Source organism: Neophocaena asiaeorientalis, unplaced genomic scaffold (genome assembly GCF_003031525.2).
Source record: "Neophocaena asiaeorientalis asiaeorientalis breed wild unplaced genomic scaffold, Neophocaena_asiaeorientalis_V1.1 scaffold36, whole genome shotgun sequence".
Lineage (NCBI taxonomy): Eukaryota > Metazoa > Chordata > Mammalia > Artiodactyla > Phocoenidae > Neophocaena > Neophocaena asiaeorientalis.
Window position 1 is genome coordinate 4,751,559 of NW_020174149.1, and position 20,133 is coordinate 4,771,691.

A 20,133-nucleotide genomic window follows, 5' to 3' on the forward strand; every position below is an offset into this window, starting at 1 on the left:
GAATTCAATATCACTCTGCTTTTCTAATGTTAATGTACCAGTTATATAAGAAATACAGCGTGAGGGGTGCTTCCACAATTATGTTCAACACGATATCATAATTCTGAAAACTGGACATGATCTTTGTCAAAGGAAATGATTGCATTTTACCATTTTATCTTTTGCTTCCAATGTAACTTAGATTCTCATTCTAATAGTGGATTATAAGAGGGCTTCATTCTCTGTGTCTCAAAGTTGCAGTGACTACCATACCGGCTTTATGGCTTTTTTTTTTTTTTTAAACGCCGTGACTAAAGATCAGATTGTGAAGTCTCCGAGGCCATCTCCCTGTGAAAGGAAACACAGCACAGTACATTAATAAACAACTGTAGGAGTCTTCTTCAGCCAGGAATAACTCAGGGCATTAAGGCTTGAGGTCTTTTGTCTAGAGTGCGGCAAGAAGTATAATGAAAACAAAAACACCAACACATAAAAATACAATTTATGCTCTTTTATCAAGCAAAGAAAAAGTTGGTTAACGTTTGAAAAGGGAGCAGTAATGTAAATGTATTGACAATTGTATTGTAATAATTAGATGTTTACACAGTCTGGACATCGTGGCTAAATCACTTCTAGCATGTTTATTTGCTAGACACTGCAGCAGGTTCATTAAGAAGACATACTGTATTAGGATTCAAAGAAACAACCAGCTCCCATTCTCCCCTTCTCTGTTTTATATTTACCAAGAGAAAAAAAAAAAACTACAAATAATGAAGTAAAATACAGAATTCCCTTCATGAGGAAAACAACTTCCCTCATGGCCCCCAAATAGCTTAAAAATAAATCTTCTATTGAATCTCTTACTACACCGCATTAGACCACCTTTAATGACTGAAACTAGCTTTTAATATCTAGTGTGTAAATGGCAATCCGTTTTTGACCAAGAATAAATTATAGCAGAATATTAGGGAGGCTCTTGCTTCACTCCAAAAAAGACTCTCAAAAAACAAAAAGACAAAATTAAAAAAACTAGTATTTGTTTTAGACGAGAGACTTCTCAATATGTTCTGAAAGAGAAAAACCTCGTTTAGAGAGAAAAATTTCTCTTAAGCAGTCTCAAACCAGATTAATGGATTAAAATTGCACACTTGAATGATTTGACTGAATTTCAAATCTCTACATGGCTCTCTTCCACTTATTTTTTGTCCTTCCATACTAATCTTTAATGTGTTGCTCTGATACGGTTTTCATATTTCCAAACTGAGCTAAAATGGAAATGACAGATTTTCAGTTACATAAAAATAGCAATGAAGTGCCAGGAAAAATACATTGTGAACAAAATAATCTTTAGGAAAGATATGAAAGGAGAATATTTTTTATAGCATGATATGGATCCAATAATAGAAGCACATTCGGGGCAATTATATCAATTTTTAAAATTTAAAAACTGTTTAAAAATTAAGGTACTAAATGCTAAGCTATAATGTGTTTCCAGCCTTAGTATACCTCCACTAGAATTAAGTAGTAATCAATATAGAGTATTTATTGCTATGAACCACAGCACCAGAGGAAGCAAAGGATGGTATGTTTAGAACTCAAAATTCTCTCCTATCCTTTAGGAAGAGGGGGAAAAGAGGATTTCCCCGTCTTGATCTTTAATCGGTTACCACAGTATACTGTATCCCCAACTACTGCTTTCCTTTACCAAAAGAGTATAGCAATGAAAATACATTATGAAAGCAATAATTTTCTAGTAAAGTTTAAGATGGTAAGAGAAACTTTTATTTTAGAAAACGAATAATAACAGGTACACAATATGATTATGTTTTTAAGTTGATGGAATTGATTAATGGCTCAAAATAATCAAGGACTCACATCACAGAGCACTATTTTAAAGAGACGTGCTAAAAATTAATTCTATACCATCATACCATAATGACGTTATCAAATACGTTACTGAAATCATATACAGCATAACATTACATATGATAATTGCTAGGCTAAATAATGGCATCTTCCGTGACACTGTATGATAACAAATATATTTAATAATCTTAAATAAACTCAAACTTACTCTGATATCCACACTTCTAAGTAATTCAAGACATGAGAAATGAATTTTTAAAAAATCAGATCATGAAAGCCATTATTATTTGAAGGAATATGCTCAATTTTTTTAGATAATTTAAATTATTTAAGAGTGCTTTGCATTTTTTATTAGCTTTGCCTCAAGTTATAACATTAAAGCATTAAGGTTACACCTAATGAGGTTCTGTTTGCCCTTATTTCGAAGTCCCATATTTTCACAAACTACAAACAGAGATTAGTGCTAAATCACAAGGCTAATTCGATCAAATAAAATTGTCTCATTCTTAGATACGCATCTGAAGAAAATGTTTAACTACCAAGTGTGTATTCACATGCAAACAATCACAGATACCCGTCTGGAAGAAACAGTTCATAGAGGGAGCAGATAGCGGTCGAAGGGAGCCTGTACAAACATTTTCCTTAAGGTGTCTGTTAAGGAAAAATTCTCTGCTAAGTCCAACCAACTACAAACAACACTTAACTTAAAGCCTGTTGTTCAGATGGATGGTTTTAAAATACCAAAGGTTTATTTTGAAAATTTACGGACAGAAGTAACATCTCTGCTATTGAAACCTCCATTAACAGAAAGTGACCACAGCTTGGAAACCAACGGCTTGATTCAAAAATGTACTCAGGATTATAGAGGAATTTAATCCCAAACTCCTCTAGGATGTCTGACATGAATTCTCGTTAGAAAATAACAAAACCAACAGCTTACTAACATTACTCCAAGCAGCATTACAGCTAGTGCTGAACATTAAAAAAATTTTCCCTTGCTTGCTTCTGGTGTGAAGGAGAAATTTTTATTTTGACCCACGTTTCATTTCAGTTCTCATATCCTCCAATGCAGAAAAGCCATATTTACACTTATTGGGTTGTTAAAGCTCCTTCAAATATAATCTCACTCAAGCATAACTACACCCTGTGAGATAGAGAGGAAAAGCCTACTGGTATTTTGCAGGCGAGGAAACTTATTCTAGGGCACAATGCATTCAAGAACCGAAACTAGAATTTTGATTGACTCCAATTCCAGTGGTCTTCCTACTGCCTACTCTCAGCCGAACACCACTGGTACAGCTCTGTTCACAGTTTCCTAAAGGGATAGGGGTCCTCCAGCTTCCAGAATTATGTTCTACCATAATTGGCAGCAACTCTGTAAAAAGATGTTCGCATTACACACACAGCTCTTTGGTTCCCCTCACAATTCAGTAGCTGCAAGCATTTCAGAAATTTTCTAAAAATCAATCTTTTCATCTGAACCAACACTGAAACGCTTGCCCCTGCCTTCCCCTCTGCACATTAAAAGACCCATATATGAGAAAGGATCCCCAGTTTGTTTCCTAGGTTCAGATGTAACAAAATCAGAGAACATTTTATGTCTTGGGACACTGCTAGTGATTGAACTTGCTAAGAATCGCACAAAGGGGAGGCTACCTGGGGCTGTTCCTTTCCTGAGTTTGTCTTGTCTATTTCACTTAGACCATGAGTCGTCTTGGGAAAGACTGTGTTGAATTCTGTGTTTGAAATGCCCCTAGCACACTGTTGGCACTTAAATATAATTATTCAAAATGGAATCATTTAATTAGATAGGAAGAGAAATAGCAAGCCCCGAGATAATAAAGAATAAAGCGAATATGCTGACCGACTGAAGCAAAGCAACAGATAGATACCGATGCACACTCACAAGATAGCTCTTTCAGTTTTCCAATTCAGGGTGTGTGTAACGGGATAAACACATTGTCATATAGCTTGCTTTTGCTGGGTTCACAGAAAACACAGACCACGACTGACATCCATAACTTCGTAGAGGGATAAGAATTACCTGTCTCATGCCTCATATGACTTAACTCCTTGGGAAAGCTGGAGAAGGGGGAAAGTGGTGGAAGGTGATGGAAGAGGGAGTGACTGAGACTCCACAGACCACGAGTGCTTGACCAGGGAATTAGGAGTGAGTTGTGGATCCACCTGGATGGGACAGGTTATTTACACCAATGAAATCTACTTGGTGGGCAGCTGAAGACCGGGACAGTGTGAAGTCATTCACTCCCTGCCCTCCAGAAGCATGATATTCTGACTGCCAGGCATGGAATCCTACTCTGCAGAACGAAATGCTCCTTGGAAACTGACCCTCAGTGCACCTTCTACTTTTGGGCTACAAAATGGCCAATGCTTCAGGGTGTACTTTAGACCATGAGAGGGCCCAATCTTACCCCTCCTCTGGCTAAATTCCAGAGCTCCCTAATGAATGTTAGTTCTTACTTATCTTCTGTTCCCAACACCCCCGACCCCTACCAGCCTCCAACCACTGAGGTACAAAACTTGAAAAATTTTTTTGTTCAAGAAACACAACAGAAGACTTTCATGTTAAGGAGACTTGTACAAGGCACCATTGTAGATGCCCAAGGAATAAGACCTCATACTCAGGGGCCAGATATTACAATAAAGGTTCTCCTTAAACAAATTCTTATCTCAACAAGCAAAAAAAGTCTTAGGTCAGACATTGCCGTCACTCAGTTACAAAATTACGTAAGTTTTATATTGAAGTTTGCTCACTGATTGTAAAGGGCTGACAAGTTAAGAATACTCTTTTAAACTGGTTTTAAAAAAAAACCTATCCATTTAGATACCACCCCAAAAGGGGCTCCCCTGGTGGCGCAGTGTTTGAGAGTCCGCCTGCCGATGCAGGGGACACGGGTTCGTGCCCCGGTCCGGGAGGATCCCACATGCCGCCGAGCGGCTGGGCCCGTGAGCCATGGCCGCTGAGCCTGCGCGTCCGGAGCCTGTGCTCCGCAACGGGAGAGGCCACAGCAGTGAGAGGCCCGCGTATCGCAAAAAAAATAAAATAAAATAAATAGATACCACCCCAAAAAAACAACTAATTGAAAACTCTTTGAAAAAAAGAAAACTCTTTGAGACAGAAGCAGCCAGCTTGGAAGTCCTCTCCAAGACTTCCTTGCCTGGTCAGTGTCCTTGGGCTTGACTTGAGGAGATCGAAAGAATAGAAAACGTTGTTCAGAAAGGGTCCCTTTGGCACCGTGTCCTCTCTCGACTCTCTGCTGCCTTGACTGACTTTCTATGTTCAGCCAGAGTGGAAGTTCACAGAGAGAAATGTTTCAGCATCCAAGTTCCTTCTCCGTTGTGTATTAGCTGCTTTGGATTTGACAGTCACCGTGGTCTGCCTTACGACTACAGGAGGCAAATTCCAGCTGTCCTGGTGCCAATTCTTGAGCTATTCTTTTCACAGGCTCCAGACTATTTTATAAGAATGGTGTCATCATCAGTGGTCAATAAGCTTTTATTGAGTGCTTACTATATGCAAAGATTAGAATTAAGTACTCGGTCTGAATTCGTTACGGTACTGGAAAGCAAAATGGTACTGAATTCAAGGAAGGGAGGCTAGGTAACATTACTCCTAGACCTTGGGACAAATTATTTAACCTCAGTTTCCTAATCAGGAAGATGGGAATAAACAAGAGAACTTACCTTATTATAGGGTTGTAGAAGGACTGAATGAAAAGTACACAGCATAACAAGTAGTAAACACTCGGTTAATATTAGTTATTGCTATTACTATCTTAAATTGTTATCATCATTTTGACATGACAGTGAAAGAACACAAGATTTTCTAAATGGTCTCCCATGGGAGCTGGGAAGGGGAGACAGCCTATGGGAATCTGCTTATTTGTGGAATTTTCTCCTCCTCTAAAGCAGTCACTTTTAATTGGCATTACACTGGTGGCATTAATTTTCTCCTTTGAGAGCACCTGTGTGACACTTTCCTCAAAAGAGCTGAACTGCTGCTCAAGCCACAAAACGGCACCTGCTTTTACTCCAGCAGGAGTGATATTTTTATATTACAAAGTTGAGGCCAATAAACAGAAAACAGACAAGTGCTGTTCTATATTAACTCTTTGAGTAACGGATAATAAAAAAGAAAACGGTGAAAACAGAAAGAGAGAAACCTGAGGAAACACTTTCCAAGGTTCCAACATTAAGAAAGACACTTACAAGATGGGCTTTGGGGGCAATTTGTATTTTCACACCTTTGCACATATTCACAAGACTGCTCAACCTCCAGCCCCTTTCCCAACCTTACAGACCTAAGCTGAGCACTGGTATGACTACAGCTACTTTCTGCACTTATGGTTCCTTTCATCTTGGGACTCAAAGCACTCAAGTTAACATAACCATACAACTTTAAAGAAATAGGAAATGAAAGTTTTAAAAAAGACAAAAATCGAATTATGGTTGGATTTAGCAACAACTGTGAAACTTTCCACTTTCAGATATTTCTTTTTGATCCATCCAAGGCGACAGCTAGAATGCTTCCAAGATCAGAAGGCGTCTCTGTTATTGCCCAGGTGGAGCGCAGCACCACAGTGATTTGGGATGTACTGGGAGTGTAACTAGATCACTGGCCACAAGCTGCCTGAGTCACCTTTGCCTTCTCTGAAAGAGACAACACTGCACTCAGGAAAGGAAGGGAGGAAACATCTAAAGACTGGCGGCCACATTCAACTTTCCTGTTATTCACAATCTCACTCAATTCCGTTACCAACAATCCAATCCACTTGTTGATGGTATTATGAGGATGATGAAACTGCTTTTAAAGACTCAGTAAAGTGGACTGATTTTTTTTTTTTTTGACTAAGAGAACACTGTCAGTCAGAAAGCTGATGAACTAAATGATAAAGGGATTTTCTCTACCAGGTATAGAGAAGTCAAACTCTTTTCTTCTTAAATCTCAGATACTGTAGGATGCCACGTCAGTTAATTAATAAATATTTACTGGATACACACCATATACTCTGAAGTACCATGCTGGCAATAAATCATGTTTCTGATCAAGCAGTGATAGAGCAGATCCTACTAAGGAAAACAAGAAAAAGCCCCTGGAAAATAACATTAAGGAAATGTCATTCCATGTCACAAAATTACAAATAAAATAATTCTGTAAGTATTTATCTCATCACAAGCAAGATGTTACACTATTAGAGGTTCTAACAAATATTCCAGAAGAATTCAACTATAAGGCAGTGGATGGTAATATGGCGGAAGCTGAGGATGGCCAGAAATTTCTTGTTCCCAATCCAGAGGATCAATGGTTTAAGTTATGCATTTGCGTGTAGGTTAGGTTTGTAGAAAGATACTTTAATAATACACTACTTATTTGTTTCTCTGAATTTCAGAATACTCAGGATTTTACTAACAAACTAGGCCATTTTAACAAATATTTTTATGTTACATATTAATTATATTCCTTCAAGCTCTGAGTGAATCGGTGTTCTCTACGGTATGATCATGTTTTAATCTCCACCATCTCTTCCTTTACCACATGGACTGCTTTTCGATATACTTGAGTTTATTGAACTCAAAAGAAGTAAAAGTGACCTCTATACAGTTTACAATTCCATTCAACAGTTGAAATATAAACATTGATTTATCTGAAATGAAGAAGTACTTTGCTTGATTTAAAAATTCTCACAATGCTTTACTCAGTCTCACTGATGAAGTTCAAGATTTTCAACTACATGTATGTTAGGGTAAGTTTTCTTATAGTGGCTGAACTACAAATCTGGATCTCTAATATATAGCTCAGCTCTGGGTTCTGTTTTTAATTATGACCCTGGCGGGTACCAGACTCTATGAAGTGAGTAGCAATAGGTTAGACTGGAGAAATTATAGGAAAGGTGGAATCATAAGAACTAAGAGAGAGTCTTGAGTAGGAACATTTTAGAAACAACTGTATGGAATCTCTACTCTTTGTGAAAGGCTATATTCAACAGTAATAGCAAAAAACCTCCACATACAGAGATTGCACCTACAGATGGTTGAACAGTGATTTTCTAGGATCCCATAATACTTTATATAATCATCTGTAATTAAATTAGCACAAGATAAAAATAATCTACTTAAAATAATATAAAGTATTCAAAATAATTGCTGGGCTAAACAACATTCTTTTTCATGAAAGGAACTGTCATAGACAACCAAGTGGCAAAAACAGAATGGAGTGAGCTGTGGTTGAGTGTAAATCCTATAGCAATGAAAGTAATTTGTATTATCCTTACTTCTTTGAATAAATTCAGATGACAGCCCTATTTCATTTCTTCATTCGGTTTGGAGGCCAGATGGCATTAGAATCATTTACTTCACCTTGCTGCGCTTAATTACTACAATACACACACTATTTTCCAAATTAATCATAACAAAGTAATTTCATTAGTAACACAGCAGGCTGTTGAATTATTAGCATCATAACAGTTTGCAAACAATTAAACTTTATTTGAACCTTAAAAATTTGCAGAGTGGAACATTATTGTAACATCTAATGGCAATAGAGTACAAATTCAGTACAGAGCAAATAATCAAGCAAAACGCTATGTAAAATATGACTTACAATCACCTTTGAAAAAAATTAGCTCTCTGTTCATAGAAAAACAAATAAAAGCTAAGCAAACATAATGAGAACATGGCAATTAGCATATTTTCTAACAAGCCATGTTGTTTAAATTCACATTAATGATTATTATTATGATCTTGAAGAGTGTGTGATATATCGTCAAGGGTGTAAAGAAAACTTTCTGCCTCCTAGTATACAGATGATTTCACCAAATGAATACAAAGTAGTCATGAGTTGAAAGTAATGATTGTTTTTTCCTGTCAGTCCAATTCAAAAAGTTTTGTTTCCCTTCTCATCTCCCACCTATATTCAAGTGAAAAAGAACAAAGGCCAGAGGAGCTCTGGACAAAAGTTAACACTTTTTTTCTGTACCGTCACCATTCCAGAGACTATCTGGCATCAGTTGGCAAAGGACTCCCTCTCCTGGATTAACTGTAAAAACAGGCAATAATCTTCTAAATACTTTACGTTTGGAGTGAGTCTGTGCCTGAGTGGAGGAGGGATTTCCAAGCGGGTTCCTGTGCAAAGAAAAGCTGCTGCCATCTACTGGCCCAAGACTAAAGTCTTCATTTAGGCCAGAAGCACAATATCTGTGCCCACAAGGAAGTCTACATTTTCAGTGGAACCCACAACTGCTTTCGCTTTTCAATCTCTCAGGCTTTGAAAACCAATCCACTAAATTCATCACCAGTTGTCTCACTTCTGCCAAGATGATTTCAATCTATCCCAATGGCTCTATATTAGGAGAAGTTTAACAAGTGCATAAATTGATTTCTGAAAGCTTTAACTTGACATGGTCTAATCTATATAAACTAGAATTCACCCACAATCCCCCAAATTAATATATATATTTTTACATGTGAAATCTGATAATCACAGTACAGAGGGGATAACAGTAAAACGTAAACTCTGAAATATTGCTTATAGATAGTTTTTATAAATAATGGAGGTTTTTAAACATTACCGGCTCGTTTGCATGGTTAGAATCTTTATCTTTAAAGCAAAGATCTGAAAAGTTCAACAAAAGTAGTACCTTCTAATCAAGGATTCAATATTAGCAGATTATATTTACTTCAAATAATTATCCAATCAGCAGTATATTTTGATATATATACCATAGTGGTACCTTGTAGACATTTAAAATACCTTTGATTTCAAACATACATGAAAAAGTAATACTATAACGCCACAAACCTTGCTCTGGAGTACAACATACACCTCCAATGTCAGACTAACACTACCCTTCCATTCACCTGTACCTGGGTACCTGTTCCCACCGGATTTCTACACCCTCCTCTCTGAGCCTTCCTTCTCTTCCCATTGCTTTCAGAGGTACAGAGCGGGCCCAAATCTGGACTTTCACTGTTTTGTGGTGGGACTTTAATACCACAGTAACAATCACGCAGGGTAAGAGTACTCAGTTATGCCTTCTGACTTTGAGAATACATTGAGATTCTTTATGCTATTACATTAGTGGCAGAATGGGACTTCTCGCAAAATTTTTGTTCCATTAGATTTAAAGAAAACTACAGTAGAAAATGTTGGCAAGCCCATTATATAACCGGGGTATTTATTATTGGTAAAGGGCTTTGCACAAACCATGGTTCTGGTCTTCATCTGTGTTGCAGAGGGTGACAGCATACTCCCCATTTGCAATTCTATCGTTTTTCTTTCTTGTGGCTATATTTAACATAAATTCCCCAATCAGTAAAAATTCTTTCATGAAAACATGTTACTATTGTTTGAAAAATAAATACTAAGATAACTCATCTACAAAGTTCTAACAAAGCTACATTCTTTAGATAGCATCTACCAAAAACTTTCATGATACATTCAATTGAAATTTTTATGAGATTATATATTACATTCTAAAAAATAATTGATATCCAGTATTAAGAGAAATTACAACTCTTACTAGAAGTAGCAATGATTATGTGATACATATAAAATAGTGCTGAATTTTTCACACAAATCAAATGAGTAAATAAACCTACGATTATTTCTTTGAAAAACAGCAACAGGTATAACTTTACTGCTTGCATCTAATTTACATTAATATCCTTCATTTAATTTCACATCAGAGGAATATTATAATGAATGCATAAAACAACAAAGACAGACGATGCTCAACAAAAGAAAGAAAGGCTATGAGCTGTCACTCATGCTTTCACGATGATTCTCAATCCAAAGCATTTGCAGACACTAGCAGAGGAATCTTCCTTTTCTGCAGGCAGAAAGGGAAAGTTGCATTTTAATTTTTTTCTTCAGGCAAAATGTTGATTTACCCTGCTTAGAAAAATGTTACATTTTTAACCAAGGAAAAAAATGAATGTTTACTCAATATTTGGTCAGTTCAGCTCCTCAGAAAGGCCATAAAAGTGGTATTTTACTAAAGAGGAGGAGGTTTGGGAAAACAGCTGGTTATTATCAAAGGGATTTTCTCTAAATAATCTATTTATTTCCAAAGTAAATTCTATGAAGTTATTTTTAAAACTAAACTAGATTTTTTTTTTTTTAAAGAAGAAGATGATTTGGGAGCATAATCTTTGTGCTATCAGAAAACTACAAAGACTTTTTAAAAGGCAAAGACTCATAACGCAGAGACCAAGAGAACATATGAGCTATTACAGAATATTGGATTAAAATGTACTTACCCAGGACTCTCAAATATCATACATCTCCATTATGTAGGCTTTCGGCACCAAGCCAATGGCTCCCTTCATTTCTCCTACCCACCAGCCATATCTATTGTATTCCTAATTGAAAACAATATGCAGTATTAACCTTCAGACTGGGTGTAAGTACAATGTTGTTTGTACGCAACTTCTTAGAAATGTTATTTCTTTTTATAAAGTTATAGGAGCTTGAGCTGCAAATTGAAACATTTTAATCTTTTTTTGTTTCTGAACACTTTAAAAATGCTGTTAGGCAAAGATTTAAATTAATGTATAAGACAAAGCCTGTTTATTTCACAGTGTAGAACACAGAAACAGTCACTTAGGATAGGAACCTAGCAAATGAAACTACATAAGGAAGTCCGCTCTCTGGGCCCCTTTCCCTTCTCTCTCCCCCATCTCTCTCTCTTACACACACACACACACACACACACACACACACACACACACAGAGCCTGGGGGACACCTTTTAATATGCAAACACCAGTGTTAGAGGCTCCCAGGTCATAGCCAGGATCCTTAGGATACTATCTTTGCCTTCAAGGAGCTTTTCATCTAGCAAGGATAGACTTTTTTTTTTTTTTTCACAATAAACTACTTAATTCCTAGTTAAACTCATATGACTGAAAATGATTTAGGATGTAGAGGTATGCCCCTTCTTAGGAAAATCTAAAAATGAGTATAGACGTTTTAAACAGATAAATTAGAGAACAAGGAAACACTACTAATGCTTCCCCCAACTGGCTTTCCAAAATAATTCACAAAAGGGCTCCTTTTCAAAAGCTTCCCAAAGGCATTTATTGTTCCTCTGGATTGATCACAAACTACATTAGGTAAAGGATGAATGGAAGGAATTTAAAGGTGGTATTAGATTCACCCTTACGGGGGAAGATCAATAGGAAATAAAAGTATCTCAAATTATAAAGGCAAAATATTAATCTAGCTGTAAAAAAAGACTGATTGATGAGTCACTTTTGAGTTTATTTTGCAGTGTGAGCTAACCCTGTGCCTCCTTTTCTTCCCTTCGCTCCACTGACAGACACACCACTGCTCTAGGCATAGTGAACACTGTACCCGGTCTCATTTGTCTGCCAGATTGACTAATGTATTTTTATCTCAAATTTATTTATGCTTAGTGAGATACAAACAAAGTAAAATGAATTACAAGTTTCAAGAATAATATCTCCCAAAAGCAATACTCTGCAAAAGCACTGTAGGACCCAAATTTAATTTTTCATATAAGATAAATTTTTAAAATCAATCCCCAAAGTAATTCAATAGGCTATGATTTCCAACATCTGAGTCACAGATAAAGTGCATATGCATATGGAGTTACATGTGGGGAGGGAATGTTAACACCAGTACAGATTTCACATTTGTATTGATGACTAACCATGCTATTGACCATCAGAAAGGAAAATAATACAATTTTCCCATACAAATGTAGCAACATTCCCAGCTGCGTATTGATATGGAGTCTATCAATAGAGAGATTATAAGATTAAAATCTATAAGTACTTCTTTAAACGATGGGATGTCTCAGAATTAAGTTTTTCGTAAGAATAAGATGGAAGGAAAACGGGGGTGGTGGAGGAAGGCCTGATTCTAATGAGGGCACAGCTCTGGCTTATGAGGCAGTAGAATCAAGATTTTAAAAGTTTCCTGATAGTGTGAACTTAGTGGACAAAATTCTCTAAGCAATGAAAATAGTCTGATGCCCAGAACTCAGTGAAGATGACTATAATCTATGTAGAATATATTTGTCAGAAGAAAATACCAACTTACTGAAAGCTATGATTAGTAACCATTATATCCTAATAGGTACCTAATAAAACTGCCCTTTTCAATTTTTTAAGGCAATGAATACAATTAGAGCCTAATGCTTAACAAAACAAACGTATTTCACCTTGCAGAGGCCAAAGGCCCACAATGTAAGATTTCAAAATGGATACTTAACAAAGTAAGTCTAAGTGTGAAAGCTCTTATCCAATGCCCATCTAAGATTTTATTCAGCTGATTATTTGGAAAGAGTAAAGGAACTAGGCCCCCAAAGTCTAGAAAAACAGAATACATTTAGTGAGAGGGCATATTATGACCCAAACCTGCTTTCAGAGAACAGCCTGCAATCTGGGTTTCAATGTTTAGATTCAAGTTACAAACCAGAAGGTTCATATTACTTTATAATATTCTGTTTTGAAATTATAATCTGCACTCCAAATTAAGGGCATATTATTGTTCTCAAAAAGCTCATTCACATCCAAATTTAAGAAGCTGATTTCCAACAAATCACTTCAGCAAAGGACCAGTGACATACTTCACACAAGAGAAATTTGCATGATGGCAACTGAGAAGATTCATTAAACAGAAAGTACAGTAGTAAACAGCAGAGGAGTTTATTCAGCTGTACACAAATCCCTTAAAAGTAACATTCTAGGAAAAAATTAAGTTTTAGGCTAAAATAATCTTAAATGTTTCACTAAATTAATTTAAAATAATTGAAAGGCGTATGAAATACACACCTCATAAAAGTACTCTAAAATATAACAGGTTTAAATCAGAAGAGAGTAAAAATAAAAAACCAGAATGTTTATTACTTTACATTCGTAAAGAATTCCATATAGCACTCCTGTGTGGAATTAAGAGGTAAGATAAAACACACTGAGGTAAAAATCTAGTAGGCAAATTTATGGATTTACACTGCAGCCATTAGAGTATGTCAGCAAGACTGCAAACACAGAAGCTTTTACTTTTATCATTACTATCCTCTGTATGAGCCTCCTGAGCAACATGAATCCCAATTAAACCATTTGCAGCCTATAAATTGGAATGAAGATGCATCTTGGAGTACGGTATTCTAAACTCCAGCCTGGAGATTCAATAGCATACACACTTTCCTTTGGAGGAAGAAAATCTGCCTTCCATTGCCTCTCCCTGTTTGCTGCCCCCAAACAAATGTGATTATGAATGATATATTACTTACAGTGGAAAATAATGCAATCCATACAATGTTGTCTCGCTGTCCACATACTAATTGTAGTATTGGTCTAAAAGTCACGGGTGGGTCATTAAAAAAAAACAACAACCCTCACACCTTGTCTTGTTAATAAACAAAAACTAAAGAGACAAAAGTCATATGAGGCTGCTATCTCAATCTCTGAAAGGTTAGGAAGCATCATGTCATCTTGATGGCACACGAGATCTCAGGTACAAACAAGAAGGTCTGCCATCTGGTATTCTTCACCCTAGTCGGCTCTTAACATCAACTGAAATGCTAACATAGGCAAGTGACTGTACTTCAGGAGGACTGATAAAATAATGAAGAGTCCTTTAATCTACAGGAAACCATTCTAGTCAATTTATAAGAAATATTGCATCCCTTTGTAGGATGTGTAATTATTTTCTATTAATCATGTGCTATAAAGCTACATTATGCAGTTATTCTGTTATCACTAGAAAGAGGCCTGCAGTCAGCTTCTGACAATGTTAGGTAATTACTAACACAAAGCTTCTTTCTCCTCCCGTAGCAATGCTATCAAGATCTAGAGGTGTAGTGATGCTTAGTGTATAAAAATAGTACTCAAAAGAAATTTAATGTCTGCAAAATGGATGGCTTCAAGGCAAAATGTAATGTGGCAGTTAAAGAAGCAAGGAAGCTGAACTTGCCCAATAATTTGAGAAAACAATCATAAAGCAGCACTGAACAGTTGTGGTCCAACTCCTCTGTTTTCAATTTTTACATCATTAAAATAGTTTTTGTTTTATTTTATAGTTAAAATTTTAGGCCTCAATTAATCATTATTAAGCAATAAATTAAAGTGATTATGTAAAAAGGCAGGAAAAAAAGGACTAGTTTTGATAAAGTGAAACAGAGACTTTATCCAACACAATAGCAAACGTATGTCTATGTTTACTTACTAACTAAATCTTCTCTCTCTGCCCGTGTATTATTTTACACTTAAATAAGATGCCAACATTTACTTAAATCCTTTTCAGCACCACGATTCTCATTTCTCAAGTATGCTAATGCACTTTCTACAAACCATATGGTAAAAGAATGCTGCCTTAACAGAAACTTGAAACATTAGTAAGATTTTGTGATGTACCACCCCTTTCAGAAAGTAGTTACCAATCTGTTTGAAAGCAACAGGTGTTAGAAAGGTTAAAAGACTATATTACTTTCTCCAAACGTGTATCTGTACTTCAAAACATACCAGCCTTGTGCAGAAATAAAGGTAATTTTATTCACAAAATATAAACTACACTGAGTTTCAGAACCAGTGGACTTTACCATTGTTTTCCAACTATTCACTGTGATATTTTCAATTTTTCAAATTGTTCATAAACACTGTAGTAGCATGAAAACTAGATAACTATTTAAAATATGGAAATACTTTCTTCAAGGCTACCTCTTCAATCTCTTCCTTTTTACTATCTCCAGTTAGAAACTTTGTAAGAATCGTTTCTTATACGTCCATCATTTCAAAAGTTGTCTTAAAATGCACAACAGGTACTTGACAACTTCGTTTCTTACTATTATTATCTACACTTTAACTGCTTGAATCTTAGTCTCCTAACTCATTCCTTAAATGAGGAAATGGACACTAACAATTTCTAAGATCCTCCCTGATGTTTGAATACCACCATTACGAACCTGCTTTACCACCCTAAGTCTCTTAGCATCTCATGGAAGTCAACCTCACTACTTTATAATTTACTACGCAAGTGTGATTTTGAGTTACTCTAATTCAAAGAATTACTATTTTTTTCCTCCGTGCACTGTGCACTCCATTTTTAAAGCGAGAGAGACAAAAGACGAGCAAGGAAGGTGATAGTAAGAACTTAATTCCTGTAACAAATTTTAGTTTATATTCCAGAGTCAAGATACATTTAATTCAAATTTCTACACAGTCGCCATTTACAATGGCATTAAGTAAAAACTGATATGCAGACAGATGATCCTTAGGTATTGTTAGGCAAAGAAAGATCAAATCATGCTCAGTAGTGGGTGGCCTTGGTACTCAGTGTATTTCACCAACCAGTACATGACTGCTAACTGTTCTAGTTCAGACCTTCATCACCTCACCCTGGATCATTGCATCATCCACTCTGCCTCTCTGTACTTCCCGGAAACGGCCTTTGTCAGTTTACTCGGCTGCTCAGGAATGTACACTAGCCCCCCAATGCTTTAACTACAAACTCCTCTCACTGCTCTGGTCCCACAGCCCAACCTTCTGTGCTGCACTCATTCCTGCCTCTGTATGTGGCACTCCTTCCCCAAGGGGCATCTCCCCTCCCTCATCCAAAGCCTATCTAGTAACTAAGACTCAACTCAGATTACCCAGCTTTCACGAATTTCTCTCTGTGTTATCTAATCCATACTTACATCTCCCATTTCAAGCTGAGTATTTATTCCTCAGTGGAGTTTATGTACTTCAGTTTTGTCCGTTCAACTAAAATAAAGTAGAAACTCACTGAGATCGTGGCAATGTCTTACACTCAAAACTGTATGCCCCACACTCCAGGATGTGTAAAAGCTGTTCAATAAATATGTACTTCATGATGAAACAAACATACGTTTTCTTCATTTTGGATGATGTACCAGATGACCCTCCTAAATGTTTTCTTAAGAAGGGTAATTTCCAATAGGAATATATTTTCTATGTGTATATTGGACATACTTGAAGAATTTTAGTAATGACTAAACAAACATTTGTTCTGAAGTGTGTTTAGCTTCACAATATGAAGTGTGCTGTTCCTCGTCATGGCTGGCTGCGGCCCATCGCGTTTTCCAATGTGCTATATAGCATACCTTGTCTAAAGAGCCTGAATTCCACTTGCAGAAAGAAAGATACCTGTCCCCTGAAGAACTGGGACCAAATAATTCTAGTTCTTCGAAGAAATGGCTTCAGTTGAATTTACTGTAAGTACGGAAGAGGTTAAGACAGAACCCTGCAACGGCAGAAACAGTGTGGCAGGTCTAGGGGGAAATCTGCTAGTTTTTCAGCTGCTGCTACTTACTCTTGTGATTATTTTCTCAGAAGACTGAGGGTCTCCAGCTTGTTACTAACTAGGTATGTGACCTCGGGCAATCCCCAAGTTCTTTAGGGGTGATTTTTTTTTTTACATTTATATCACTCTTTGAGACTCCACAATAATCCAGTTACGTACTTAACATAAATCAGGAAGTCTAATTATTATACATTTGGACCCTCACAGAATTACCTATATGAAATCTCTTGTTATATGTACTATAAATTTTTTGTTGTTGAGGGTAATATCTGCCACTGTTCTTATTATATAAAGTTGTTGAGGTCAGATAATCTGCGAAGATTCTAGAAATTCACGTGAGTTTTTTTTTTTTTTTTTTTTTAAAGTAGCCAGTGCTGGGAAAAGCCAAGCTTCCTCCTTTATGATTAAAAAGAATTATTAGCTCCTTGTCTCTCCCTTTTTCAGTGTGGCTGTCAAGAAGCTCAGGAAGTTCAAGCGTAGAAACCCCATTGTCTTTTAAGGTCTCCAGAGGCAGTCCTTTTTTCCATTAGCCTTTTATTTATTTTTCCCCAATTACGTGGAGCCTCAAGATCTTCTCACCTATAAAGTGAAGAGCTAGCACTAAGGTTCCCCTACTTCTACGATTCTACCATTCTAAATTCCTTTAAGAAGTTCAGGATTATTTCCTTTTTTTTTTTTAATGTAAATTTATTTTTGGCTGCGTTGGGTCTTCCTTACTGTGCGCAGGCTTTCTCTGGTTGTTGCAGAGCGTGAGCTCTAGGCTCGCGGGCTTTAGTAGTTGCAGCACGCAGGCTCGGTACTTGTGGCTTGCAGGCTCTAGAGCGCAGGCTCAGTAGTTGTGGCACATGGGCTCTAGAGCGCAGGCTCAGTAGCTGTGGCGCCGGGATTAATTGATCCACGGCATGTGGGATCTTCCCGGATCGGGGCTCAAACCCATGTCCCCTGCATTGGCAGGCGGATTCTAACCACTGCGCCACCAGGGAAGTCCTAATTATTTCTTATTTTTAACTATATTTTCATAAACATATATTAAACATCTATCTGCCATCATGTTAGATATTGGGGATTCAAAAATACTTAAGACACAGTGTCTACCTCAAGGAATTGAGACAGGGAAACGAGTAATCCTGGTCATGGCCCACTTAGGTATAGCAAAATGGAAAGAGAAAACCCTTTAGGGTCAGATCTGCATTGATTCCAGGAGAAGGTACTTCCTAGCTGGCATCCTCAGGTGATTTACATAATAAGCTTACTAAGCGTCAGTTTTCTTACTTGCAAAATTATATTGATAGTACCATATCCTTTGTAGGGTTACCTTAAGAATCAGAGGAACGAAAGCACAATGAGTACCTAGAACAAGATACTGTAGGTATGCAATAAATACTTTTTCATCCCCTTCCTCTGCCTTCCCACTAACTGGTGTAGCAAAATACCAGGGCGACAAAAAAACAGAGCATTTTGGAGTGTACTATAAGGCAACCTGATATTATTACGGGCTGTTCCAAAGGGAATCTGATCTTTAAAGAGATAAGAAAGGAGACATCTCGAAAGAGTGAGAATGGTGCCATATATACACTGAGGGAGCTCTTGATTTTTTGGGGGGGTGGGGTGGGGGGAGAGCAGAAGGGCATAAAAAAATCATGGATTTTTCAATTTAAGATTTTTTTTTTTTTACTTACCAACATGGTGCTTTTCTTTAAGGTTGTTTTGGTTTGCTCCTGGAAAACCTTTGCTTACTCCATGCAGAATTAAACCACGTAGGTTCTGCAGCCATAGCAGCCCCTCCACTGCCACCTCTGTGTAACTTGCCTCTCTGACACTGCCTTCTGGTTTCTCCTTTACTTCTCAAGCCACTGCAGGGCCTCAGCCTGACAGCCTGTCTCCTGCAGGCACCTTCCCCTTTCATCTGTCAACATTTCCCTGGAATGCTCCCTCCAATTTATGTAAGAGAAAATCGGGAAGTACTAGAGCATGGTTTTTGCAACCAGGTAACAAGAGGAGTCCCATGAGTGGAATGAGAACATCTTCTGACGTAATGCTGTTTCCATACACTGCTTATCACCACCAGGGAGAGGTTATAAGCATAGCATAGGTCTGCCCACTATGCTTCACCGTGGGCATTTAGCACAGAAACTAAATGCCGTCAGACCCAAACAACCGCAGTGACAAGTACAAACACTCCTCCTCCTTCCCAAAAGACCACAAGATGTGATAACATTTAGGGAACTAGCGTAGTATCATCAAGGTATGTCCTATATTGAGGTGTCTTGGTTACTCTTCAGCAGGTGGTTTTGCTATATGTGGCACATGGGGTCAGATGGTCACAAAGGAAAACCTAAGAGAGCTGAAAAGGAACTCTGTATTTCCCTCTGCCAGTAGAGCTCAGCAAGACTTTCATTTTATTTGTTTTTCTGGTAAGTCTGAAGCCAAAAAAGCCTTAGTAACAGAATCTTTACATTTTCACAATGAGAAGCAAATGATCAGTGACAGTTACATTTCACCAATCACTGGAAAAAGTCACAGCTACAAAGGGAAGCAATGCTTGAAACTCCAAACAACACACACTAAAAAAATGCCCTTTTACTGTATATTAGTGAACACTGTCAACCCACATTTCCTGTTTTTGACTTAATAAAAAATGTCTCAAAAAGCTGCAAAGCCCAAGTCACATGTGTCCTAGACTAGATGAAATATTCCAGGATTCTTAACTCTCTTATTTTTCTGTTAATAGCAGACAAGCAGCATGCCTCTTTCCTGCTGAAGCATAGCTCTTCTGTCATTAAGTCTCTAAAAATAATTTATTGCCTTAAAAGTAAGAATAGGAATGTGGTTAGCGATTTACTGGTGAGTACAGATTGAGAGATACACTAATAGACAATGTAAATCCAGAGCAGCGAATAGAATAAAATAGCCAAAGAGCTATGTGGGACTATAATATGCCTGTAGCTATATAACCTGGATCCTGCCATGAAAATTATA

At 37.1% G+C, this 20,133-nt stretch overlaps 1 protein-coding gene across 1 annotated transcript in view; it reads right to left on the reverse strand.

Annotated features, from left to right (window-relative positions):
- Positions 1–278: 278 nt before the first annotated feature.
- SKAP2 (src kinase associated phosphoprotein 2) overlaps positions 279–20,133 on the reverse strand; it is a 76,566-nt gene continuing 56,711 nt past the window's right edge. The window contains exons 7-8 of the mRNA XM_024754980.1: positions 11,125–11,226; positions 279–327 (exon numbers count right to left, since the gene is read on the reverse strand). Coding sequence (XP_024610748.1) covers positions 11,134–11,226 — 93 coding nt within the window. The 3' untranslated portion in view covers positions 279–327; positions 11,125–11,133. The remainder of the gene's footprint in view (positions 328–11,124; positions 11,227–20,133) is intronic.